Genomic DNA, 27,040 nt, shown 5'->3' with positions numbered 1-27,040 from the left:
GTCTATGTACTCCTAGCAAAAAATACTGAACTCGGAGAGGTTCAACAGAAAAGGTTTAATTCTTGAGACTGCGGCCTAGAAATTGGGTTTTGGCGCAGCGACGGCTTTAGCGCCGGAAGTTAGTGCCGGAGCTAAGTCGCGCTGGGCGGGCCAAAAGTTCACTAGTTCTGCGCCCAAACGGCTGCCGGCGCTGCTGAAAGCTGTTTGCGCCTGAAAACTGGCGCTACGCGCTGAATTGCGGCGCTATTCCGGCGCTGCGGCGCCCGCTGCGGTGCGGCAGGTTCGGGAAGTGCAGGCCTCCTCCTTCCCTTAAGGAGGAGCTGCCTGCACCCGGCCGCGGCCCGCGAAAATCATTGTAAAAATGAGCCCGGCACCTCGGACAAGTGCTGGGCTTGCATCTGTCCCGGGGGGGGGGGGGGGGGAGAAGTCCGGGGAGGGAGCTGCGGCCAGGCGGCCGGCGGGAAAGCGGCCGGCCGCCGCGGGGCCTTTAATGCGCCGGCGCAAATCCAGTAAGGCACCTCTGCCAGAACGTTGCTTGCGGCTGCCACGGGCGAGGCGGCCGCAAGTCAATTTCGGAGTTCGGGCGGGTTACCATGGCAACCGGGACGCTGCGCACACCGATGACGTCATCGGTGCTGGCGCAGCGCTAACGGCCTAACGCCGATTTAGGGACCCACTCAATTTCCAAACTGGCCATAACTCCGGCGCTAGGCCCTCTAGCGCCTCAAAAGCGGCGCTAAGCCTACCGAATTTCTAGGCCCGCATGTTGAACACAAAATGGCGTCAGAGCCTACACCAAGCATGACTGCCTTTAATCAGTCCACAGCTTCGACTGCTCCTCCCCCGCTCTAGGCTTAACTATGTTGCAGATCGAGTTTCTTAAAGGTGTGATCCTTCTTAAAGGCATGACGCCTGATTTATAGTCTACGGACCGAAAAGCGGATTGTGTCCTTTCTGTGGTCGGTACGCCACAACCATCTATTATATACATAAAAAGTCTTGTATCTAACATGTGTCTGTCACATCTTAGACATCACGTCAAAGTATCAAAGTATCACATGTTGTTACAGATGCAAAACAGTCTTTTTTTTAAAAACTCTTTTGTCCTGTAGCCAGAAATTTATAAGCAGTTGCAATTGCCCTCTGATTGACCTTAGGGACTTACAAACAGCTATAATTACCCAGATTTTCCTATTCGGACCACTTCACCACACCGAGCATTTGAGCAGTGCCCTTAAAGGCACAGGCCAGGTTAGCAGCTAAACATTCCATCTGCCATGCAGACCCCAGACTATCCATGAGCCTGCCAGTTGTAACAGTATTTTGCTAAAAATGTGTCCTGGTCGGTAAAGTCTAATATATTAAAAGCTTGAGCAAGATTAGAAACAATCCAAAAGACTACATGGATAAATGTAGAAACATATAGTGAATTATTATGCTATGAATTCTTGGTTTTAATGAGTACATTAGAGTTACTAAAATCTGCATTCAGGTTACTGAAAGCACAATTAGATCTACACCTAGTAACTCCCTAACACGCTGATGTACTGTGAGAATTTCTATAAACCGCATTACTTATAGCTTCACAGCAATAATAGAACCTTCTGAAGCACTCTAACATATCATTTACAATAACATAGTTGCTGAGGAGAACATTTTAGTGGAGGATATTCTATTGTACTAATCTGATATTAAGATTGGAGAGATACAGATTTGAGTGTAAATGTATAAGGTTAAAAAGAGCTGCTATTATTTTTAAGCTTTTCTTCTTTCCTTTGCAGCTCGTTGGATTTGTCTACGCCTGTTATGTTATCAGTGTCTTTACAGAGGAAGAAGACAGCTGTAAGTAGTGGTGTGTGAAACTGTTAACTGCTTAATTAGAGTGAGACAGGTTATGTGTGAAGTGGGCCAGCTGTAGCAGCTTTCAGTGAGAAAGTGAACTGGGCTTTCCTCTTTCAAACCCACGTGAATTATAGGTTTCAGCTCGGTTGACTTCTGGCGTTAAAGGAGAAGAGCCTGCAGTCACGGAGCTATAGCAGCTGCAACAAATACATCCCTGATTTCTTTTGTGTGTATAAAATGTACAGTAGAATGTAAGGAAAGAAATGGAGGGACACGACGCTCTTCCTGATCAACTCAACTCAGCAAAGCCAGGTTAAGTTTAAAGTTTGGCTAGCATTAAAAAATGAAACTGTTGATTCTGAATCAAGTGGAAGAGAGATTGTTCGTGAGAAAGGTTTCTGGTGCTTTCATGATTTTCATTGCTTACTTTAGTAATTTGTACTAAATCCTTGTTTGAGCAGTACCTTTTGTTGTACTTTTATTTGGAAAGGTGTATCATCCGAGAAACATTGGATGCAACGATGTAATGTAGCATTGTTGCTTTATCCCACATCAGTCCGTTTCAGTGTTGTTGCTAATTCCTAACTCGTACCATGTCCCGTTCGCCCATCACCCCTGTGCTCGCTGACCTACATTGGCTCCCGGTTAAGCAACGCCTCGATTTCAAAATTCTCATCCTTGTTTTCAAATCCCTCCATGGCCTTGCCCCTTCTTATCTCTGCAATCTCCTTCAGCCCCACAACCCCCCGAGATATATGCGCTCCTCTAATTCTGCCCTCTTGAGCATCCCTGATTATAATCACTCAACCTTTGGTGGCCGTGCCTTCTGTTGCCTAGGCCCTAAGCTCTGGAATTCCTTGCCTAAACCTGTCCGCCTCACTACCTCTCTTTCCTCCTTTAAGACGCTCCTTAAAACCTACCTCTTTGACCAAGCTTTTGGTCACCTGCCCTAATTTATCCTTCTGTGGCTCGGTGTCAAATTTTTTGTCTTAAAATACTCCTGTGCAGCGACTTAGGACATTTTACTACGTTAAAGGTGCTATATAAATACAAGTTGTTGTTGTTGTTTGACAGAGATATTGAACACTGCCTCCACATTGCTGTTGAATAACGTTTTATTTAGGAAAGCAGGGCTATCACAAATTTAACAGGCAGATTTTAGGTATCAAGCAAATATGGGGCTGAGATAAAAGCTCACAATGCAGGAATATGGAGCTGAGTGTTTTCAGCTTTTTTCCATATTTTTGGTTCAGCCACCTTGCCCCCACACTCTGGAACTCTCCACTCAAACCCTTCCACCTTGTTCCACCCTCCCACCTTCAAGAGCCTCCTTATAATCTACCTCTTCAGCTGTGCCTTTGGTCACCTCCCTAATTCCTCTCCTGCCAAGGTCTGACCCCGAACTGTGAACAGCTTGGGATGTTTTGCTAAATTAAAGTTGCTGTTGAAATAAACACTGATTTCAGACTTTTCCATGGTGGTGGGGAGGTTCTAATCCATTCAACCAATTGCAATCAGCAGTAAACCTCTTAAATTAAACCAGCATCCCTATTTATAACCTTACATTTAACATGAAACTTTGATAAATTCATCTTAAGTGGGACTTTCCAACCCAAAAGCTTGTCTTTTAAATGGGCATCCTCCTGAGAAGAGGATAAGTGTATAAGACCATTTGAAGAGTGGCCACGCAGCCTGCTGCATTTCGCCTAATATATTTTTGCATTGTTTTTTCAACAATGGAACGTGGATCACATATGCACCTCCTTCTGCCAAAATGGGCCTTCGCTGTTAATATGAGTGGTTTTCTAACACACAGGAGGCATTTTCAACTCACGGCCACCCGTTTCTCACCTGAAAAATGGGTAACCAGCAGGAAATTGGGGCGGTATATCGGCACTCCACTGGTGGCTAAGTTCTGCCTGATGCAATTTACTGAAAAGTGATTGCAAATTAGCCCATGCTTGATAGGTTTTTAAATAAATTGAGCTACTTTAGTCTGGTTTAAAATAGTTTTAAAAGAAAAGATTGGAAAACGGTATGCCTCATGATTATTACATACAGTTTGAAAAATACACTTATTCTTGAATATGTTCACGTAACCTAAATGTAGAAAAAACCTCTTATTTCAGTATTTTTCAAATAATATGCCACTTACCTTTTTCAGTCAGCCTGTTTCTCTCGACTTCAATGGAAATAAAAACCGGGCGGCGTGTAAAATGGGCAGCCAATCTGCTACCAGCCCTTTTCCATCCTGCGTTAAAAAATGAACATTTACCCCCAGGTATTGGTGCAAAGTTAGAATAGGTGTCACTTGAAAATCATCTCACGGGTGTCTGAAGGGCAGAAGACTGTTTCTTAGCATCATCTTTTAATCAAATAAATTTTAGTGTAAAGCCTAAATAGGCACATTCTGAGGTCAGTTAGTGGCGGAGAGAAGTTTCTGTAGATTGGCAGCTGCCTTCCAATTTCTGGTTCCTGGTTTTGGCGAGAGGCCAAGTTGTTGATGCCAAAAACGTAGCAGAAAATGACTGGCCTTTCCTTACTATACTTTTGATGCTTTGAAATACGATGGCTGCACGATAGACTTTTATATATTTTTACATATCACAAAATATGTAGAGTAATTAATTGATAGTGATTAATAATTCAATTAATAGAGCTCAGGCAATTTAAGAGCTTGAATCGAGCCCTGAGATAAAGTTACTGCATTAATAGCTTTGTCATTCTTTAATATGTATTATAATTATTTATTAGGCAGCATATTTTTAGTTCTTATCCTCAAGATTGTCTTGTCCATATTTAGTGACAGATCTTCAAACTTATAATTCTTTTTGGTATTTATTGCACCAATATTGCTTATCTTAATTTTTGGGAATAACATTCCCTTGCACCCAATGCCTTGCAAAATAATTCAATCCTCAGGCTCAGTACTTCAATCCTTATCTCTTTAAATTACTTTCTAATGCAGTTCATCAGACCTGATGATTCTGATTAAATTCTCCAGTTTTATTACTGACCTTGGTTTTTATCATAAAACTATTGAAATGTCAGTGGAGAAGGAGTCCATTTGGCCCATTGAACCTCTACCAGTGCCAACTCCATAGCTGAACAATTTACTCTAATTCCAATTCCCTGCTTTATTTTTACCATATCTTTCAATATTTTTCCTTTTCAAGAGTTGATCTAAGGTCCAGTTAAATGCCACATTTCCTGAATGTGCAGTTCATGCCTTACTGTGTGCTGTTTATTCAGCATGAGAACAGTTGAATTTATACATGAATACAGAATGGAACTTGTATTATTATTGTATTGGAAAAATGAGGAACAATGTTACGCGATTTTATTTTCAAAATAATTCAGCTTGTACCTACAACAAATTGATTGGACCATATTGGCTTCAGTCATCCTAAAAACTCTGTTGGGGTTGCTGTGGGGATAAGTTGATTCTGCATCTCCACCACCAACACCATTTGTAAATTAAGTAAAATGTTGCCTCTTCTCTGATTCCCCACATTAATCCTATAGAGAGAAGTATTCTATATCTCCTCTGAAGACAGGGGGGTGAAACAGCTGCCTAATAGGAGTGATACAGAACTTTCCACAAGTGGGAGGGCTACTTTCTAGTTAAACTGCATTAGGTGAGGAACAAGTCTCTTCAGCTGGGAAGAACAGTGGAGACTGTGACTTAACTATGTGATTGGAAGAGGGATGAAAACTCTATGAAATTGGAGATCCAAATATTCCTGGCTTTGTGGAAAAAAAACTATAATTCCTGCTGCTGACAATTCGAGCATTGAACTCAGTATTCATTCGATTTATATTTGAATAATTTCTTTGGTTATTAACTACTTCTGTGATCAAGAAGTGAGGCTATTTCCAGAGAAAGGCATTTTAATAAGGCTCTTAAATGTCAATCTGTATTCTAGCTAAAGGGAGATAACTAAGCTTGTGGTCTCTGGAAAGAGAGACAGAGGAACCAGGGCCTAGAAATTCGTGCTCACCCAAAAACAGGCACACAGGGGTTGCAGGGAACGATCCATGCGCCTGAATGGATAGGTGCGACGCACAGTTAATATTGGTCCTTAGGCCTCATGATCATCATGCAGACACATAATTGGCCATCCCCAGGCAACTCTCCAGAGAAGTGGACTCAAATCATGATGCTGCGTCGCCAGCAATAGCTCTCGGTTAAGTTCTTAAAGGAACCGCTGGGAAGGATGGTTAATCAGGAAGGAGGGTAATGGTGACTGGGAGGGAGGGTAGAGGAAGCCGGCTACTCCTTCTCGGCTCCACATTCAGGTAAGTATATTTTAAACTCTTACCTTGTTCGCTGAGGCCTGCAGCGACCCCTTTAACGGCTGCATGTAAACATGGCTGAGTTCCGGGCAGCCCAATATTGCAGAGCGGGCCTCAAGCAGTTGTTAAGCCACTAATTTGAATATGCAAAGTGCATAATGGCAGTTTCAGGCTTGGGCCCTGTCTGGACACCTTTTTTTTGCCTACACCAATATGGCGGGTGCGCACGTCCAGCTCATAATGAGCACATACTTCTTGCCCGCCATATTGGAGGCATAGCCTCCCATTTAGCACCTGAAAAACAGGTATGGTGTCATCCAATTTTAGGCCCATAAATATATTCTTGGGTCAGATACAGTCTTGTTTGGAGGACAGATTAAGAAAGAACCTCATCTTTTCTCTTCCTTTTTCCTCTCCCTTTTTCCTCTCCCCTCTTCTTCGCCTCCTCTCCTACCATCTTGCCCTCTCCTCTTCCCCCGTCTTCCCCTCAACTTTCCCCTCCCCTCTTTCTCTCCCCACCTCCCTTCCCCTCTTTGCATTACCTATTCCCCCCACCCCCTTCCTTTGCCTTTTGTTCCCCTGTAGCCTCCCCTCTCCCATGTGAGGAGAGGGTTGCAGATTAATACAGCTCAGGTGAAAGGATTAATGAACAGGGAAAAAGACAGATTTGACAGATTATATCACAATTAAGTAAATTGTAGAATTTATAACCTTCTCAAGAGATGTATAGTGTGTACTTCATAAGCCTGAGGCCCTGAATCACATCAGCACGATGCTTATTTCCACAGGAACTGTCACTGTGTCTTCATATAAATATAGTTCCTGTGACAGAAATTCTTTTATCGAACATTTTAAATGTAGGTTGAATTATCAGATCATGTCTACAGTATCCCGAGTGATTTATCTCCTGTATTCTGTAATGATAAAACCTCCTAATACTACACTTTACAACTAAAGAAATTGCACTTTATGCCAAGGAATTCTGTGCTATATTCCCTGCCTCCTCTCAGTGTACTTTTTCGTCGAACGGCAAAAATTTAATGTTTAAGAACAAGTACATCAGACTTAAATTGCATAAATTTATCATATCGAATGAAAGAAGATAAGAATCTCATGTTAAGGAACATTATTTTTTTAATGACTCTGTCAATGTGGATTTTTTGGTATATCTTTATTTTATGTATGTGTTGATTTTATAACGGTCACACCCAGTTTAGTCCCAGATGACTTTGTTTTTTAGCATGTATCTCAGCTGTAATTGTTCAATATTTCAATGCCCAGGATGCATATTTCATTCTTTCACTCATGTCTGATGTACCATTTTAAATAATTTACAGTGGCAGGACATCAATTGTTAATGCTGGCAGCAGCTGATATGGCCACTGACCCAGATTATTTCTACTTTAGCCTAATTTTGTTAATCATGTTTGTTTTATTCATTTTAAAAATGTGCTTATAATTACAAACATAGCATTCCCTGTAATAATGATTAAGTATGTGGTAAATTTTGAAGTTTCCATTTATGTTGATGATACAAAGGCTGATATTACAGATGTAAAACATGTCAGAGAAGCCACTTTGATGGATCCAAGTACATTTTCCCTTCAGCATTATTCAGCAAATCCACCAAAATTTGAATTCTGTCTCATTTTTAATTGGCAAGCTTGGTACAATATTGAGAACTTTTAAAACTGATACACTAAAGCCGTATCTGGAGTGACCCAGTAGAATATTGTTGTCTGTGCTATTCAGCACCTGCACAAATATACAACCGGGATGGTTTCACATTACTCACTTAGTCTGACTTCAATAAGCCCTTTCAACATAACATGTAAAATTTCTATTTTTAAAATGTTTTCTCAAACTACAGTATTAATTTCATTTACATGATCTGCTGACAAAACAGTTATGTCTGAAAGACTTGGAGGTCGATTTTAACTCCCAGGATTGGTACATTGGGGGTGGGTGTGGAGGTGGGGGGGGTTGCACCCAGAAGTCATGAAGAAAGTGAACCCAGCCAATTTTAACTGTTGGGCCGCATTTAAATTTTTCTAATCTGTCTCCTGCTCGAAACCAGTGGGAATGATGCCAGGGCCGGGTGGCAGGAGCAGGAATTGGGGTGTGAGCCAGAAATATATGCCGGTGGGGGAAGGAAGAGGAAAAGCAGAGGTATGGGAAGCCCACAGATTCCTTCTGGAGCCTGGGGCTGCGCTCCTGCTCTCCTAGCCTACAAGGATCAAGGGCCTAGAAATTGGATAAGGCCTGAAAACAGGCGCGGGTATCACTGTGCACGACTATCCCACGCCCGTTCCTTCCGATGCAGGCAGCACGCAAACTTCATCTTCACATAGATAGACGAATATTATTTATAATAATAATTGTTGAGTGGCTGCACGCCTCAGCAGGGGGTCTAAGTTCATGCGAGGCTAGCACCAATTAAAGCTAGCCTGCATGTCTTAAAGCCAGCCTGCCCCTCTTAAAGGGGAGGTGCATTCTGGCTGCAGCAGGTACTGGAAGTTGTTGTAAAGGAGTGTGTGACCTACAGGAAAAGTGAAAATGGCACAACATAGAGAGAGGGCTCCCAGATTTTCTGATGCAGCACTCAAGGCCCTGGTGCAGGAGGAGGACAGGAGGAGAAGTATCCTCTATCCACAGGGGGACAGGAGGCCCTCCAGACACACGCTGAGAAGGGAATCAGAACAGATAGTCGTCACTGTCAATGTAAACAGTGTGGCCCCAAGGACCTGGATGCAGTGCAGGAAGAAGTTTAATGACCTTACACGAGTGGTCACGGTCGGTGAATTCATCTTCAAATGCCATATCCCACCATCTGCACCACTAGCCTCACACACTGCTCAATGCGCCACACCCCCATCACTCACATACCAACAATCTCTATCAATCAGGACACATACCTCACATTCATAGCTTCACCTCACCCTCACACACTTAGCACTGCTTCAAGCCTCATACCCACATCTCACAGCTTGCACACACTGCTACTGTTCAACCATGACAGACACATCACCAAACACATTACACCACACTCACTGACACACTTCCCTTTCTCTTGCAGGACAAGGTGGCTCACAACCGGATGCAGCAGGATCTAATTGGTGGGGGACAAGTGCACCTGCATGACCTAACCCCCGTGGAGGAGATGGTGCTGGAGATAATTGGAATGGCCATTACTCAGCCCATGACCAGCTGCGGGGCTGAAGCAATACAAGATGACGATATCCTCATACCTAATCCTCCTTCTCACGTCCCACTTCCCCCTCATCCCACAATCCCTTCGGATTTAAAAGCTGCACATGGTGTAAGCTGGTTCCAACACAAAGATAGGCGGCAGTTCTGACGAAGGGTCATCGACCTGAAACGTTAACTCTGTTTCTCTCTCCACAGTTGCTGCCTGACCGGCTGAGTATTTCCAGTATTTTCTGTTTTTATTTCAGATTTCCAGCATCCGCAGTATTTTGCTTTTGTACTACACAAATTATGGTTGTATTCCCTAGAAATTAGAAGGTTAAGGGGTGATCTGATCTAAGTTTTCAAGATATTAAGGGGAACAGATAGGGTAGATAGAGAGAAACTTTTTCCGCTGGTTGGGGAGTCTAGGGCTAGGGTCTAAAAATTAGAGCCAGACCTTTCAGGAGTGAAATTAGGAAACACTTCTACACACAAAGGGTGGTAGAAGTTTGGAACACTCTTCCGCAAATGGCAATTGATGCTAGATCAATTGTTAATTTTTAAATCGGAGATTGATAGGTTTTGTTAAAGGTATTAAGGGATATGGGCCAAAGGCAGGTATATGGAGTTAGAGTGCAGATCAGCCATGATCTCATTGAATGGTGGATCAGGCTCGAGGGGCTCAATGGCCTACTCCTGTTCCTATGTTCCTAGCTCTGAGAGCAGGAAGTGCTAGAGGAAGGAGGAAGTGATGCAGAAGACGCACCATCACTCGATTTCACACTCGCAGCCACCAGCTCAGATACTGACACTCTGCGTACTTTAGGGGATAGATTAGACGCGGGATCTGCATGTGGTGAGACACCGGGCATGAGTGGCCTGCACCAGGGCAGGGGAAAAGGGTAACGCAGGTGCCAGCTCCCCGGAGGGTGAGGTCGCACACAGGTTCTACTGTACAGGACTCAGATGAGGACTTCGATGGGGCGACCTACAGAAGAATGCTGATGGGCATGCACAATGAAATGCTTGATGCATTGGCAGGCCTGCCAGAAAGCCTGAGTGCAATGTTGAGGAGCACGGAGGAGTCTGGCACCAATCTTGCACAGAGCTTGGAGCCCATCCTTTCCAGCATGGAATAGATCGGCAACTCCCTTAGCACACTTGTGGACCCAACCATGATGCAATCTATCCTCCAACAGATTACTAGGATTGCTGAGGCGCTGCCCTGGGGAAGTGGCAGTGGCTCTGTGGAGCACAAACCTGCTGTCCTCTCTCAGGATGACAGCATTCGTCCTCCCACCACTGCCACTCCGCCAGTGCCCTTGCTGTTGCCTGTCAGCCAGCCAGCCCAGACTGCTGCCGCCCATGCCAAGATGGTGCAGTCTGAAGCCGGGCCTTCTAGGCCCAGAGCTGCTCGAGGTCTTCCTGTAAGGCCATCTGCAGTCTCCCCCACTGAAAGAGAGCAGCCTTCCACCAGCCATGCTGCAACCACTGGGGTAGCACTGCATAGGAGCACTAGGACCGGCAAAGGCACATGGAAGACAGGTACCAAGGGAAAGCACAAGGGTGATTAGTTGACCTTGCTATCTAATATTGGATGGATTGATTTATAAATTTGGTTTGGAATGTTTGTTTTTTGATTGCTTTTATTGTAGCATTTTGGCCAAGAGGATGCTGTGATGGTCAGTAACAGAGGGCAGGTAAGGTGTGGAACTGTGGGTGAATGGGGAATTGGGGTTGTGTTCACTGGTACCGCAGTTGGATCAGTTGATCACGGGCAGCCCGGCCAGAATGGGGCCTTCTCCTCCTCCTCCTCCTCTTCCTCTTCCTCCTCCTCCTCTTCCTCCTCTTCCTCCTCAGCTCTTTGTGGTATACCTGGCTTTGTGGTATACCCGGCCCTCATGATGGCGAGGTTGTGCAGCATGCAGCAGACCACGATGAATCTTGAGACGTTCTCTGGTGAGTACTGCAGGGCTCCTCCAGAGCTGTCCAGGCAGCGGAAGCGTTGTTTAAGGACCCCAATGGTCTGCTCAATCAAATTTTTTGTGATACCATGGCTTTCATTGTATGCATGCTGTCCATGTGTGGTTGGGTTGCGTACCGGAGTCATGAGCCAAGTCGTCAGCGGAGAGCCCTTATCGCCCAGTAGCCACCCTCTGGTTTGTCGTGGTGTTAGAAAAGATGGTACAGCGGACTGCTGCAGAATGAAGGCATCATGGCTGCTGCCAGGCTACGGACCATTGACTTGCATGATGCGCTGAGTATGGTCGCTCATCAGCTGGACATTGAGGGAGTGGAATCCCTTCTGGTGGTGGTTTGTTTCCGAGTTCCGAGCAATGTGTGTACAGCCAATGGCAGTCTGTACCATAGGGAAACCTGCTCTCCTGGCAAAGCCTCGTGCTCACTCCACCTGCTTCTCTCTGGAAAGCATGAAATGCATTCACCTCTCTATGCATACAGAGCCTCACTCACCTCCTTTATACAACGGTGAACAACAAACTGTGAGACATTGCAAATGTCGCCTGCTCCAGCCTGGAAGGAGTCCAGCGCACAGAAATTCATGGCCACGCTCACCCTCACAGCCACTGGCAATGCTCGCCATGCTCTGAGGCTGCAGGACTGCCTGCAACAGGTGGCAGATTTCAGTGAGCGCCTCCTTAGTGAAGCGCAGACTTTGCATGCACTGTTCCTCGCTGAGGTTGAGGTAGGAGAAGTGATCCCTGAAGACCCTGGGTGGATGTGGCCTCCTGCTGGGTGGCCTTCTCCTCCTCCGCCCTCTTCAAGCAGCTTGTCCTCCTCTGTGTCGCCTCTGCTCATTCTCCCTATCATGCTGCAGGCCAAGTAGGATACAAACTACAGCGCCCATGTCTGGGAGCAACTGGCCTGAGCAGAAGCCTTGAAGTAATCTGCCACACCACTCCCTGGAGACTTCAACAACTTCATACAAGACACCAAACCAAGAAACACTTCTACAAACTTACCAAGAGCCAGTAGAAATCAATCAGCAACTAACCTGAAAGCAGGTGATGATGCCTTTAAATAACACTGGTGGGGGGTCCTTCCTGCTGCTGAATGCATGTTCAGCTGTGTGTGTTTAAGAGAGGGCGTTGGCTGCAGCATTGAGGTCAAAAATTGCAGCGCTGGGTGATGTCACGATCTGTGTACTCTGCATAGTTCCAGCACACGCTCCCAGCGCCCACGCTAGTGACCTCACCAAAATGGCATCTGGCGCAGCCCACACCAGAAGTATGCACATGCGGCGCAAACGCCATTTTGGGCACAAAATGGCACCCACGGCATCGAAAAACTGGGTGCTGCAGAGCCGAATTTCTTGGCCAAGGAATCTTAGAAAAGTTAATTAAGACTACTTACCTTGACCTTTTCGGGCCATTCTACATTTGTGTTCGCTGAAGTTTTAATGCATCCCTTGCAGCTTTGTCATTGGGCATGACTCATCTTTGAATTAGTCGATAGTTTGGAAAGAAAAAAGTGGTCTCTTCAAAGGGCATTTACACGTGCTTAAAGGATGATATCAAAGTACTGAACATAGGGCATTTGAGGACACACGCTATAGCTGCAGTGAAGTGTTTGTGAATGCACTACCACCAACAAACAGTGGAAAGTCTCAGCCTTAAGTGCCATGTTACTAACTTCACTGCTCCTAGCAACACTGTGATACATATGTGATACATATTACTGTATTGTATTATAATAACTCATATACAGGTCCCAGCTATGGATTAATTCTGAAGGTGACATTTCCCGTGGCATTCTTCATGCGGAATATATTAAATTTTTATGTGATTGGCAGTCTTGATAATTATCTTCAATGAAGGCTTCATAAAGAAAAGATATACATTCCCATGAAGAAACTGATCTTATGTGCATTTAAATTCATTGGAAGGTTTTTTTTCTAAATTGTTATAGCATTTTTTTTTACCATGTTGTAGCTCACTGCATTTGTCACCAATGTGTAAACCTTCTGAGATAGAATAGCAACCTAAGATAGTCAAAATATACTCTTTAGACTAGTAAAGGGGGAATTAAATTACAGTTGCTTCGAAATTACTGTTGCACGTGTTAGCAGAAAAACACTTAATGGCTTTGTTGGTCCGCTCCTTTAACAGAGACGTTAATTAATCTGATGCTGAAACCTTCATCCATGTCTTTGTCACTCTAGACGCAAATAATACAGTGCTCTCCCAGCCAGCCTCCCATTCTCCACCCTCTGTAAAGTTCACATCCAAAACTCTGCTGCCTGTATCTTATCCTGCATTAATTCCGGCTCACCAATCACCATTGTCCTTCCTGACCTACATTTGCTCTCAGTCCCTCAATGCCTCCAATTTAAATTTTTCATCCTTGTGTTGAAACCCCTTCAAGGCCTTGCCTCCTCCCTAATCCTGCAACCTTCTTCAGCTCTACAACCCCTCCATCAAACTCTCCGTTCCTCTGCTTTTTGTGCAAATTCCTCCCCCTTTGCCCCACCATTTGTGGCTGTAGCTTCAGCTGTCTGGGCCCCAGGCTCTGGAATTCCCTCCCTAAACTTCTCTGCCTCGCCACCTCCCTCTCTTCCTTTAAGACCCTCCTTAAAACCCACCTCATTGATCCTCATGCTCCTAATAGCTCCTTCAGTGGCTTAGCGTATGTTTATATTTGATTACGCCTCTGTGAAGAGCCTTGTCTTTTTTTACATTAAAGGCAATATATAAATGCAAGTTATTGCTAATTAATTTAAAATACATTGTGGAAAAATTTGCTATCACCCATTTTGGGGCACTAGCATCGCCTGGGTGCTAACTTTAGCGCCCGGCGCTAATTAGTGCCAGCGACCGCGAAATTAAGTTTTAGTGCCCCAAGAGGGAAGTGGAGCATTAACTCAAGCGCTCCAGTTCCTTCTTAGGGCGCTAACATCGGAGAGTGGGGCGGAGACTTCAGCAGCGCTGCCGCGTTCAAAGGCTCCTTCCCTCCTTTAAAGGGAAGGGTCATCGCTGCAGGCTCTACAATTTAAAAAATACCTAACTGGACCACCAAGGCAGCCGCGATCAGCCTGGCACTCAAGCAGAGTGCTGGGCTGATCGATCGTGGGCAGGAACCCGCGAAATAAACTAGAACAGGAAAGGTAAATTTTTTTTTCCACTTACCTTGGCCACCTCGCCTTTAATCATCGCCCCCGAAGCGGCCGGCCGCCCGATGCACGCCTCCTGCAGCTGTCAGTGTTTTTGACCAGCGCTGCTGCAGGGGGCAGAAGTCAATTTCAGGTCCGGGGTGATGCGCACGGTGATGACGTCATGATCTCTGGGCGAAGGAGATCGGGGCGCAATACCGTAGCGCCACCGCAAAACTCCAGCCGAATATGGCGGGAGTCAATGTCAGCACCGTGCCCGGTCGCAAAGCCATTTGCGCCCCGTTAGCACCCCCGGGGGAGCTAACTGGAGGTGCAAAGGGACCCAATTTCACTCCCATTGGTTAATACTTCTGTTAAAATACGAATGGAGGAATGTCATTTGAACTTGCTAAGCATTCGCCTGCTGGTAATGTCAGCATTAATTTCTCTGGTTGTGTATTTAATAAAATACGGTGACGTGTCAGCCTGACTCAGCAGCAACACACTTACCTCTGAATCAGACGGTTATGAGATCAAGCCCCACTCCTCGGTCTAGAAATTTACGCCTGGTTCAAGGTGTGATTCCGGTGCAGTGCACACTGCATGTGCCTGATGAAGCTGGCGGCAGGACCACAGTATCTCAGGCGCATGCCCTGGATGCCTACGGAGGAACCTTAACCAATATGACGGGTGCCACACTATCCAATTTCTAGGCCCAAGACTTGCGTATATAATCGAGCCTGACACTTCTTTGCAGTACAGGGGAATTCTTGTATTGCTGATGGTGCTGGCTTCATGATGAAATGTTAAACTGAGGTCCTGCCTACTTGTTTAGGTGGACATAAAAGGTCCCATATCACTTTTTTGAAAAAAGAACCAGTAGTGCTCACTGGTCTCCTGGCCAAGGTTCATCCATCAACCAACACCACCTAAAACAGATTAACTGGCCATTCCTCTAATTGCTATTGTGGAATCTTGCCATGTGCTAATTGGTGGCCGCTTTTGCTTACAAAAATAACAGATATACTCTATGATTCTAATAGCCATTTGGATGTTCAAAGGATTTTTAAACGTCATAATTTGTTGTTTCCAAATGCAAAGTTGTCAGAGAGAGTGAGGAGAGACGTGAGCAGAATTTTTTTTCGCCACCATGAGTTGTTGGAGCATTGAATGCTTTCCCACAGAAAATAGTTGAAGCAGAGTGATTGTGTCTTTTCATGGAAGAATAGATAACCACTTGAAACAGAGAAAGATGCAGAGCTATGAGGTGCAGCATAGTGGAATTAGTTTTGGATTGCTATAGAAACCAGGCATAAACACGATAGGCCGAATGGCCTGCTTCTGTACTGTAATCCTTGTGGTTCTATGGTTCAGAAAGTAATTCATTGGCTGTGAATGTCCTGAGGATGTGAAAGGTGCTATATAAATGTAAGTTCTGTCTTATACAGTCCATGATGTTCCCATTGTACACAGTGGATGCTGTAACCAAGAAAGCCCGTAAAAATTGATAGGGTAGATAGAAAACAGCTCTTGACTCGAGTAGCATAATCTGGAAAAAAAAGGATGTAATCTTAGATTCAAAATAAACCATTTAAGTGAATCCAGGGTCGGGTTTGGGGTCCTGAAGAAAGAGTCAGGGTCGGGTTTGTGGTCCTGAAGCAAGTGCCAGGTTCGGGGTTCTGAAGAAAGCGTTGGGGGTCCTCTCAATGATGAGGAGCTGAAAAGTTTGTAATGTGTTAATTCCTTAACAGAGATTGTGTGAATGGCTGCTTGAACTGCCCGAAATAGTCAGCGTGCTTAACACGGTTTAAGTGGTGCCTTTGTAATTGATGCCTGTGGTAATTGCAAATGGTTACCGTCATTTGCCCGATATAGGCGGCTGTTCAGGATTCGCGGGGACGGCGTAAGTGTAATCACTGAATGAAGGAAAGGACTTCATGTTACTGGTGTCCTGGTAACTATTCAGTCACCGTGCACCAAGTATGTGTTCCATTTCTGTTAGAAATTTTTATTATTTTGATTATGATGATTTTTTTTTTAAATAACAAAAGCAATCCAGAGATAGATTTTCTCTTGGTACCAAAAATACTCGGGATGAATTCTATAACTTTGAGGTACCAAGCTTTGAACTGTACAAGGCAATCAATGTTCAAATGAACATGCATTTATCTTGCACCTTATCACAGCTCTCAGAACATCCCAAAGCGTTTTGCATACATTGAATTACATCTGAAGTACAATCATTGTTGTTGTGTATGCAAAATGTCAAATAGGATTGGGATGTGTTTTCATCTGTTACTCATTTAATCAGCCATTAATTCTATCCTTCTGGATAGGTTGGAGAGCGTGAACATAGACAGGATATTGTTGTTCAAAATGAACTATATTTAATGTCTTATAGGTATTCTTGCATTTCTTCAATAGTATGTTTAATTTCTAAGGTTGTTTAAAGAAATTTGTTAGAAAAAATCAAAAACTTGGCCCTTAAATTATACTGTGGGATATGAGTGTTTAATCTGGTCCCTCTGAAATTTCTCTTCCTGCTATTTTAGCAGAGGAGCTAATCCATTTAAAATTAATAATTTAAGCATCGAGGCTGAAAGCTAAACCTAGCATGTGACACTGAGCTTAACGGCCTGGTTTAGGGTTGGAGAAGATCAGTTAGCCAAGGGGCTTAGCGAGTTGAGTTGACAGCAGCCTGGGAATTCAACCCACAGAATGCTGGTTGTAACTCAAACAGCGGAGGTGCCAAAATATTTTATACCGAAAGCATCTTTATCTAATTCTGAATTTAAACATTTAAGCACAATAGAGTTTGAGGATGGGAATGACAAGGAAAACAACGTAATTTAGAGTTTATTTAAGTCTCTAACAGTTCATTTCATGCCAATATTATATTTATTTTACAATAAATTTCTGGTATGCCGTGCAGCCTAAATTTTTCGAATACACGTCAGCGGTGAGCAGCCTGGCCTGGCACCAGCACATATTGCAAAATCGTGGTGCGTTGCCTGTGATTTCCCAATTTGCGCTGGTGGTGGGCCAGGTTTCTTGCCACTACTGGTGCATACTTGGAAAAGTTACCTCTGTACGTCAAAATGTATTTCTGCACAAACATGGTATTTAAATATATCTCATTGCAGTGAGATAAAATTGAAAAGCAAAGAAGTTATGTTAAACTTCTATAGAACCTTGGTTAGACCACACTTCGAGTATTGTGCACAGTTCTAGTCTCTGTTATAAAAAGGATATAGGCCCGGATTTTATGCATGGAAACCCGGAACTTGCGATCTGTCAAGTTTCAGCTTGACCGATCGTACCCATTCGCAGGAAATGGACATTCGCTGGCACAGGGGTGGGCTGACCCACCAAACCCTTACGGCTGGTAAGGCCTTTCTTTTTTACCAGCGTAAGGGTTTAAATAAATATTAAAATAAGATTTTTTAAATGATTTAACCATACAAAAACCTTTAAAATTAGTTTAGGTTATTTTTGGTCCCTTGAGAAATGTTTACATTTATTTTTCAAAAAATTAAATTTATGTTTTAAATGTTTAATTAAATTGTATTTGAATTAATTTTGACCGTGTGATGATTTATTTTTATTTTAAGTGCTGTGAATGTGTGTTTTTTAGGGGATTTCTATTATGCTTACGGGGATTCCGTACGTAAATGGAATCCCCATAAGCATAATGGGAATCCCCCCTTTGTGATTGGTTGGGCTGGCCCATGTGAACTGCATGCGCCCTGGGATATGTGGACCTTTATGCAGGTGTACGTCTGCAGGCCCAAGAGCGCGAGTATTTGAAGGTCCGGAGGCATCGGGTACGGGCGGAGTTTACTTGCGGTTCAGAGGCATTTGCCCGCGGGAAGCTTCTGACCACAATTTCCAACCCATAGAGTCCCTGGAGAAGGTGCAAAAAAGATTTACAAGGATGATACCAGAACTGAAAGATTATAACTATTAGGAAAGATTGAACGAGCTGGGGCTCTTTTCTCTATAAAAGAGAAGGAAGAGGGATGACCTGTTTTTTAAATTATGAAGGGGTTCGACAGGGTAGACATTCCACTTGTGGGGGAGACCAAAACTAGGACCATAAATATAAGATAGTCACTAATAAATCCAATAGGGACTTCAGGAGAAAGTTCTTTACCCAGAGAGTGGTTAGAATGTGGAACCCGCTACCACAAGGATTGGTTGAGGTGAACAGCATAGATGCATTCAAGGGGAAGCTAGATAAACACATGAGGGAGAAAGGAATAGAAGGCTATGTTGATAGGGTGAGATGAAATGGGTGGGAGGAGGCTCGTGTGGAGCATAAACACCGGCATGGACCAGTTGGGCTGTATGGCTGTTTCTGTGCTGTACATTCTAAGTAATTCTATGTAAATGCTTCTCTCACTGTGCCACAATGCATTTTATTGCCCTGAAGTAAATGGTGTACTTTCTGAATTGAAAATCATTTTGGATGGTTTTCCCCTCACTCTTGGTTGTGATTTCTTGATCCCAGTTGTGAGTATCATTAACCATTTTCATACAAAACTCAGAATAGTATCACCTTATTAAACCTATGCATTATATCACATCTGCTTGTACAGATTACTATCCCCCTTCAAAAAAATAGTTTCTAGCACAAAGAAAACTGGAGTCAATGTAAAAAGTAAATTTGTAGCACCATTGTCTCTGTTACATTTTACTACTTCTCCTTATCTCCTTTCATTAAAATTACCAATTTATCTTATTTTCTTTCATCCTTAGATAGCATCTTTTGACCTTGGCTTGTTATAGGCTATGCAGCTCTCAAATCATTTATTTATATCACTCAGGGCTGAACTATTTGAGTGCACTGTGTTATCATGTAGTCTCTAAGGGCATTTTACTGCAGTTGTATCCCTGACAAATAAATCATTTTTGCGCTCATCAAGATGAGGGATGTCCAAGCTATGGAATAGAATATTTTTTCAATTATTCCACCTAGTGTCAGCATAAACACTTCCAAGTGTTGTATAGTATGGGTTAGATGCAGAATAAAGTTTACTGTACCCCAGCAAAACACCCCATACTTTGCCTGTGTGATATTTCTATCACTGAGTAATATTGCTGGCTTGTTCCAAATTATAGCCAGTTAAGTGAAAGAAATTGCATTTATATAGCACCTTATCATATTTTTAGGATGACCTAAAGTATTTTGCAACTACTACTTTTGTAGTGCAGGTGTTATGTGATCAAACATGATTTGCACCTACCAACAACAAATAGCCTGCTTTTGATGATAGTTGATGAATGAATGTTGGCTAGGACACTGGGAGAACTCCCTACTTGTCCTCAAAGAGTGTCATGGGATCATTACTGCCCACCAAATCAGGTTACCATCCCTCCAAAAGATGGTATTTTGACAATACAGTACACCCTCAGTACTGCACTGAAGTGTCAGCCTAGATTATGTGCTCAAGTCCATAGCAGAGCTTGAACCCACAACCTTCTAACTCAGAGACTCGGAGGCAAGAATACTACTAACTGAGCTAAGGTAAGCAATCCCACCTCTGAGTATTGTGCACTTATGCCCACTAGGAAGTGCCTCAAGATTGCCCAGCTCATTTCATTTGAGACAGTTAGATCTGTCATGAAGAGTAGACTTTCACCCAATTGTTTTGGGTTGGATTTGAATCTGGGTATGAGAATGATAGGACATTATACAACTCACTGCACCAAGCTGTCCAATTAAATATAAATTAATGTTGGCATAGGATTTCTATATTGTGCTGCTGTTGAAAGACAGACTTGTATTTTTATAGCACCTTACCATGTCTCAGAAATATCCAAAAGCACTTCACATCGAATAAATTACTCTGAAATGCAGTAACTGCATGTAAGCAAATACGACAGCCATCTTGTGCACAGCGATGAAATGGCCACAGACAACCAATGCTTTCAGTGCACTCTGGTCTTGGCCTAGACACTGGGAACAGTAACAACCGAGAGGTAGGATAGGGTGGGTTTATCCAACCATTCTTACTGTTATACTAAGAACCTGTTGTGTATGTACCTTTAAGGGAATAACTGGTCTTAGACTGCAGTACCGGCAGTAACCACCCCTGTATAAAAGGCCCCAGCAGGCTTCTGTAGTTTCAGTTTCAAGCTGCCTCTTGTTCAGTAAAGTACCTGTTAAACTGTTCTCCCGAAGTCCGTGTATTATTGAGGCGTGGACTTTACAGTGGCGACGAGTAAGTTCGAACTCACCTGCAGTGTGGCATCATCTCACGGGGATCTCGCCTGAAAGGAAGGTCCTGGAAGGTCATAGTCTGAGCAATGGGCGTCGACCGAGGGCAACCGCCCAAAGAATCCATCGGTGTTTGGAGAATTGCGGGAGAGACTGTGGTTCCAGCGAATCGTGCTGGTAGCAGGTAGCGCGCTGACCCTTCTGGACTGCGGCGGGCTCAAGCTCGATCGAGCGGCTCTACAAATCGGGCAGCGCAGCGTCGCCGGGAAAAGAAAACAAGAGAGCGAGGGTGGAGCGCACAGGGTGCGGTCGGTGCTCGAGAACAGGACAGCGGAGAGAAACTAAACGGGGGGGGAAGGAAAGCGAGATGCGCCGAAGCTGCGGGTCACCGCCATTACCCCGTAGAATGCTAGGAGCAGCATGGCAGTAAGGGGAAGAAGCAAAAGCGCGGGAGGCGCCATTTTATCCCGTTGGGGAAGAAGCAAAAGCGCGGGAGGCGCCATTTTATTCCATTGGGGAAGAAGCAAAAGCGCGGGAGGCGCCATTTTAAATCGCCCAAGATGCCGAAAAGTGGCAGTATCACTGCTTTCGACAACGAGGTAGAAGACTGGACCACATATGTAGAAAGAATCGAAGTGTACTGCAAGGCAAATGAGGTGGCCGATGGAAAGAGGGCATCGGTATTATTAAATCTGATGGGTGCGAATACGTACGGCCTATTGCGGAATTTAATTACCCCAGCTAAACCAATGGAGAAAAGTTTTGAGGAGATTGTTCATATCTTACAGGAACACCTAAGCCCTACACCACTGCTGATAGCAGAAAGATTCAAGTTCCATAAAAGAAACCAGCACAAAGATGAGAGCAATGCTGACTATCTTACAGAACTACGCAAGTTATCGAAGCACTGCCAGTTCGGAGCAGGACTGGCAGACACCTTACGGGATAAGTTTGTCTGCGGGCTCCAGAGTGAAGGAACCCAGAAACAACTACTTTCAAAAAAGGACCTGACGCTAGAACAGGCTTTCAGCGTGGCAGTATCCTACGAAGCAGCAGCACGGGGAGCTGCGGAAATACAACAGAAACCACAAGAATACAGCGCTAACGAAATGGCGTATGGAGCCGAAAAGTGCTATCGCTGCGGCAGAACAACCCATGAGCAGAAGGACTGCTGGTTTAAAGACAAAATATGCAGGCAATGCGGGAAGATGGGACATATAGCAAGAGTCTGCAGGTCGGGAAAGAAGACCAACACGACAAGAACTACTAAGGAACAGTACAGGAAAGTAAAGAAACTGACAGATAGTAGTTCAGAAGATCAGGAGAGTGATAAGGACTCCGGGAGCAGGCGACTAAGTTGTTTAAAGTTACACAACGTGATCGCAAAAGAAGATCACTGAACCATTTGGGTCACCCTCATGATAGCAGGGGCCCCAGTGAAGATGGAATTGGACACAGGATCAGCCCTAACTGTCATGAATTGATGAGACTATGAGCGGCTATTCTCACACATACCCTTAAAGGACACGTCCATTGTATTGAAGACATACACAGGGCAAAAGGTCTACCCCAGAGGAAAAATAAGGGTGCCAGTTGAATATAACGGCAAGGAAACACAGAAACTATACATGTATATACTACGAGATGGAGGACCACCATTATTGGGATGTGAATGGATCCGAAGACTACAATTGGATTGGCATTCCATTCTGGCACTAACTGTGACTGACAAAAAAGATGATGACGTCGCACCTGGACGTCTGTCACAAATTCTATCTGACGCAGAAGAGGTGTTCCAACAAGGACTTGGGACTCTAAAAGGAGTAAAGGCAACCATAAAGATTGAGGATAACGCAACCCCAAAATTTTTCAAGGCCAGACCAGTGCCATACGCAATACGCCCAGCTGTGGAAGCTGAACTGGAGAGTCTGGAGCGTTCGGGGGTGCTGTCTAAGGTGGACTGGAGCGAGTGGGCCACACCCATCGTTCCTGTAATGAAGAAAGCATTGAGCAGCACGCCTGGGGAGCCAAGGAAGGTTCGCATCTGTGGGGACTTCAAGGTGACTGTGAACCCAGTCCTGCACACAGTACAGTATCCGCTTCCGCGGATAGAAGATATTTTCGCCTCACTATCTGGAGGGAAACGTTTTACAAAGATTGACCTGGCTCAAGCATATCTACAAATGGAGGTGAAAGAAGCATCTAGGAAATACCTCACGATAAACACTCACAAAGGCCTTTACCAGTACAATCGACTGGTATTTGGGGTAGCATCGGCCCCGGCTATGTGGCAGAGGGCAATGGAACAAGTCCTGCAAGGGATCCCAGGGACCCAGTGTTATTTGGACGACATCCTGGTTATGGGCGAAAATGACAATGAACACCTTGCCAACCTGGAACAGGTGCTCACGAGATTGCAGGAATATGGGCTACGAGCCAACCGTCCCAAATGCGAGTTCTTCAGGAGACAAACCTCGTATTGTGGCCACATGATTGATGAGGAAGGGTTGCATAAGTCGACGGACAAGATTGAGGCTGTAGTCAAGGCTCCAGCACCAGAAAATGTGTCGCAACTGAGGTCGCTCCTCGGGTTGGTGAACTACTACCATAAGTTCTTGCCGAATTTATCTACAATTCTGCACCCACTGAACGCCCTCCTTCAAACTGGTGTAACATGGAAATGGAGTGATGAGTGTAAGCGTGCCTTTCAGGAATGTAAATGCCAAATCACTTCAAAAGAAGTATTGGCCCACTACAACCCAACACTACCGATTCGGTTGGCATGTGATGCGTCACCTTACGGCATTGGAGCGGTGCTGTCACACAAATTCCGTGATGGTTCAGAGAGGCCAATAGCCTTTGCATCGCGCTCGCTAACCTCAGCCGAGCGTAACTACGCCCAGATTGACAGGGAGGCCCTCAGCCTGGTGTGGGGGGTGAAGAAGTTCAATCACTATCTGCACGGGCAGAAATTCACCCTACTGACTGATCATCAACCCCTGGTCTCAATTTTTAACCCAAAGAAGGGCGTTCTGGTGATGACGGCGCAACGGCTGCAAAGCTGGTCACTTTTTCTAGGGGCACATCAGTACGACAGTACAAAGGTACGAAACAACATGGAAACGCTGATGGGCTGTCGCGCCTACCGTTGCCTACGGCGGAAGAAGCACCTGCAGTGGACCCTGTGGAGATATTCCATGCGACCATAGTCGAATGTTTGCCTGTTACAAACGCAAGTATTGAGAAGGAAACCCGAAATGACCCGACACTCTCTCGGGTCTATGATTTGACAGTGAAGGGATGGCCAGCATATGGTGACTCACTGTTGCCAGCATTCTCGCCAAGGAGGGAACAGCTGTCAGTGTGCCAGGGGACCTTGATGTGTGGATCCCGAGTGGTAATTCCACCCAAGCTGAGAGATAGAGTACTCAATGAGCTTCACGAGGGTCATCTGGGAGGGGTAAAAATGAAGAGCCTAGCCAGGGCGTTTGTGTGGTGGCCGGGAATCGATAAAGAAATCGAGGATATGACCAAGAGATGCACAGGATGCCAGAAGGTCCAAAACGCTCCACCACAGGCCCCGCTACATCCATGGGAGTGGCCCTCATCTCCATGGCAACGGGTACACATTGATTTCGCTGGTCCATTTATGGACTCAATGTTTCTAATCGCTGTGGACGCCCATTCGAAATGGCCAGAGGTCATTAAAATGTCCTCCACCACCATGGAGAAAACTGTTGCAGTCCTAAGGACCATCTTCGTCAGGAATGGGTTGCCAGAACAGATCTGTTCCGACAATGGCCCACAGTTTGTGTCTGAGGATTTCCGGAGGTTCCTGAAGAATAATGGGGTGAAACATTACACATCTGCCCCATATCATCCAGCCACAAATGGATTGGCTGAGAGGTTTGTTCAGACCTTTAAAAAGGCCATAAAGGCAATGTATAATGATGACATACCATTGCAACACAAGGTGGATAACTTCCTGTTTGCTTACCGGAATGCGACACATGCAGTAACCAACCAAACTCCAGCCGTACTGTTTTTCAACCGGAGACTAAGATGACGCTTGGATTTGCTCAAACCAAACATAAGACGAGATGTTGAGGATAAGCAGTTCCAGCACATAAATGAGAAGCCAACCAGGAGCTTCAAGATAGGGCAACCAGTCTTGGCCCGCGACTACCGAACAGAAAAATGGCAGCCAGGCACGATATGCACACAGCAGGGACCACTAATGTACACAGTGGACGTTGGAGAGAGCATCGTGAGACGCCATGCTGACCAGATTCTAGAGTCACAGGAAGAAGCCAAACCTGTACCACAAGCATGTGCACCTGGTAATGAGCCCGAAGTACAGATTGCATCTACCTCAGAAGCAGGGGTATTGGAAGCTGACGAATCAACCAATGACAATGAGACAGAATTGACTCCACCGCCAGAACAGGATACTCGAGAAAGGCGCTATCCAGTCCGGATCAGGAAGCCTCCTCAAAGACTGAACTTATAAATGACTATTTCAGTTGATGTATATATTACTGAGAAAATTGTAATTGTAATTAGTTATTATTTAGTTGTTAAATGAATGTTATGTACTGTTTATCTAAAAGGGGAGGAATTGTTGTGTATGTACCTTTAAGGGAATAACTGGTCTTAGACTGCAGTACCGGCAGTGACCACCCCTGTATAAAAGGCCCTAGCAGGCTTCTGTAGTTTCAGTTTCAAGCTGCCTCTTGTTCAGTAAAGTACCTGTTAAACTGTTCTCCCGAAGTCCGTGTATTATTGAGGCGCGGACTTTACAGAACCTGTGTTGATCTTGCCTTTATAGCATTTGTATTGCTTTTATACTCTATGGGCAGAATTTTAACTGGGAGGTAGGTAGGGTGGGGTGGGGGGTGCGTTTGGGGGGCTGGATTACGGTCGGGAAGCCTGGGAGAATGGGTTTCCATTAGGCCCTGCTGAATTTAACGGCAGGGCCTGATTAACATTTTTCCCCCCTCAGCCAGCCAAAGTGAGAAGCTGACTGGTTATCGGGCGGGTAGGCTGTAGCAGGGGAGCAGAGAGGAGGGAGGGATCGGAGGGAGGTTCGGAAGGCCGGGATCGGTGGGCCGGAGGGGGGAACGGTGGGCCGAAGGGGGGATTGGGGGGCCGGGGAACGGAGGCCGGAAATGGGTCGGGAGCTGAAGATCAGAAGGCTGGAGGGGGGATCGGAGATCGGAGGCCTCTTGAGGGGTGAGGGTCGCAGGCCTCGTGGGGGAGATCGGAAGGTTCGGCGGGTGGGCGAGGCAGGGATGCTGCAGGAAGGTGGAAAGGCACTTGCCTCCTGGATCCAGTAGTCCTTGCTTTCCTTTAGCTGCCGAGCTCCCCAAGCCTGGGAGACCCGACCGTCAAGAGATAAATCTAAAATGGAGATTCAAAATGAGGCACGCAGCCTCATTATAATATTTAAAGTGCCAACCCACCTCCTGAAAGCGGGTTGGCTGCCCACCCTCCCCCGTCCCACCTCAGTTAAAACCAGAAGTAGGTGGGTTGGGGTCTGGAATCAGATTTCTACCATTTTAACCTCCCACCTAACCCGCCTGTTTTTTGGGGTTAAAATTCCACACTGTGCCTCTATTTATAAAGCCCAGAATCTGGTATGCTTTTTTAAAAGCCTCATCGACTCGTCCTGCCACGTTAAAAGATTTGTGTATGTGAACCCCGGGATCTCTCTGTTCCTGCATCCCGTTTAATCCAATTATTTTAAATTGTAATGCCCCTGCTAAAATATTGGAGAAAGGAACTTCAGAAGGGTGATTAAGTACGCTCGTATCTCATAGAAACATAGAAACATAGAAGATAGGAGCAGGAGTAGGCCATTCGGCCCTTCGAGCCTGCTCTGCCATTCAATGAGATCATAGCTGATCATCCAAATTCAGTACCCTGTCCCTGCCTTCTCCCCATATCCCTTGATCCCTTTAGCCTTAAGAAATATATCCAACTCTTTCTTGAATATATTTAATGAACTGGCCTCCGCCGCCCTCTGTGGCAGAGAATTCCACAGGTTCACCACTCTCTGGGTGAAGAAATTCCTCCTCATTTCAGTCCTAAATGGCTTACCCCTTATCCTTAGACTATGACCCCTGGTTCTGGACTCCCCGGCCATCAGGAACATCCTTCCTGCATCTAGTCTGTCCAGGCCTGACAGAATTTTATAGGTTTCGATGAGATCCCCTCTCAATCTTCTAAACTCCAGTGAGTATAAGCCCAATCGACACAATCTCTCCTCATACGTCATTCCTGCCATCCCAGGTATCAGCCTGGTGAATCTTCGCTGCACTCCCTCCATGGCAAGAACGTCCTTCCTCAGGTAAGGCAACCAAAACTGCACACAATACTCAAGGTGT

The 27,040-nt window shown here is 45.1% G+C and overlaps 1 protein-coding gene across 3 annotated transcripts in view; it reads left to right on the top strand.

The window, feature by feature from the left end:
- Nucleotides 1-27,040, top strand: part of LOC147108710 (sodium/potassium-transporting ATPase subunit beta-1-interacting protein 3-like) — a 293,331-nt gene that overhangs the window by 252,302 nt on the left and 13,989 nt on the right. For all 3 annotated transcript variants that reach the window (XM_086005458.1, XM_086005456.1, XM_086005457.1), the window contains exon 5: nucleotides 1,782-1,842. In XM_086005458.1, coding sequence (XP_085861584.1) covers nucleotides 1,782-1,842 — 61 coding nt within the window. The remainder of the gene's footprint in view (nucleotides 1-1,781; nucleotides 1,843-27,040) is intronic.

The sequence above is a fragment of the Somniosus microcephalus genome, chromosome 13 (genome assembly GCF_052327205.1).
Source record: "Somniosus microcephalus isolate GS21.2 chromosome 13, FLI_Smic_1.0, whole genome shotgun sequence".
NCBI classification, from domain to species: Eukaryota; Metazoa; Chordata; class Chondrichthyes; order Squaliformes; family Somniosidae; genus Somniosus; species Somniosus microcephalus.
Note: the sequence above shows the minus strand (reverse complement) of the source record. Positions and strands in the feature narration are given on the sequence as shown.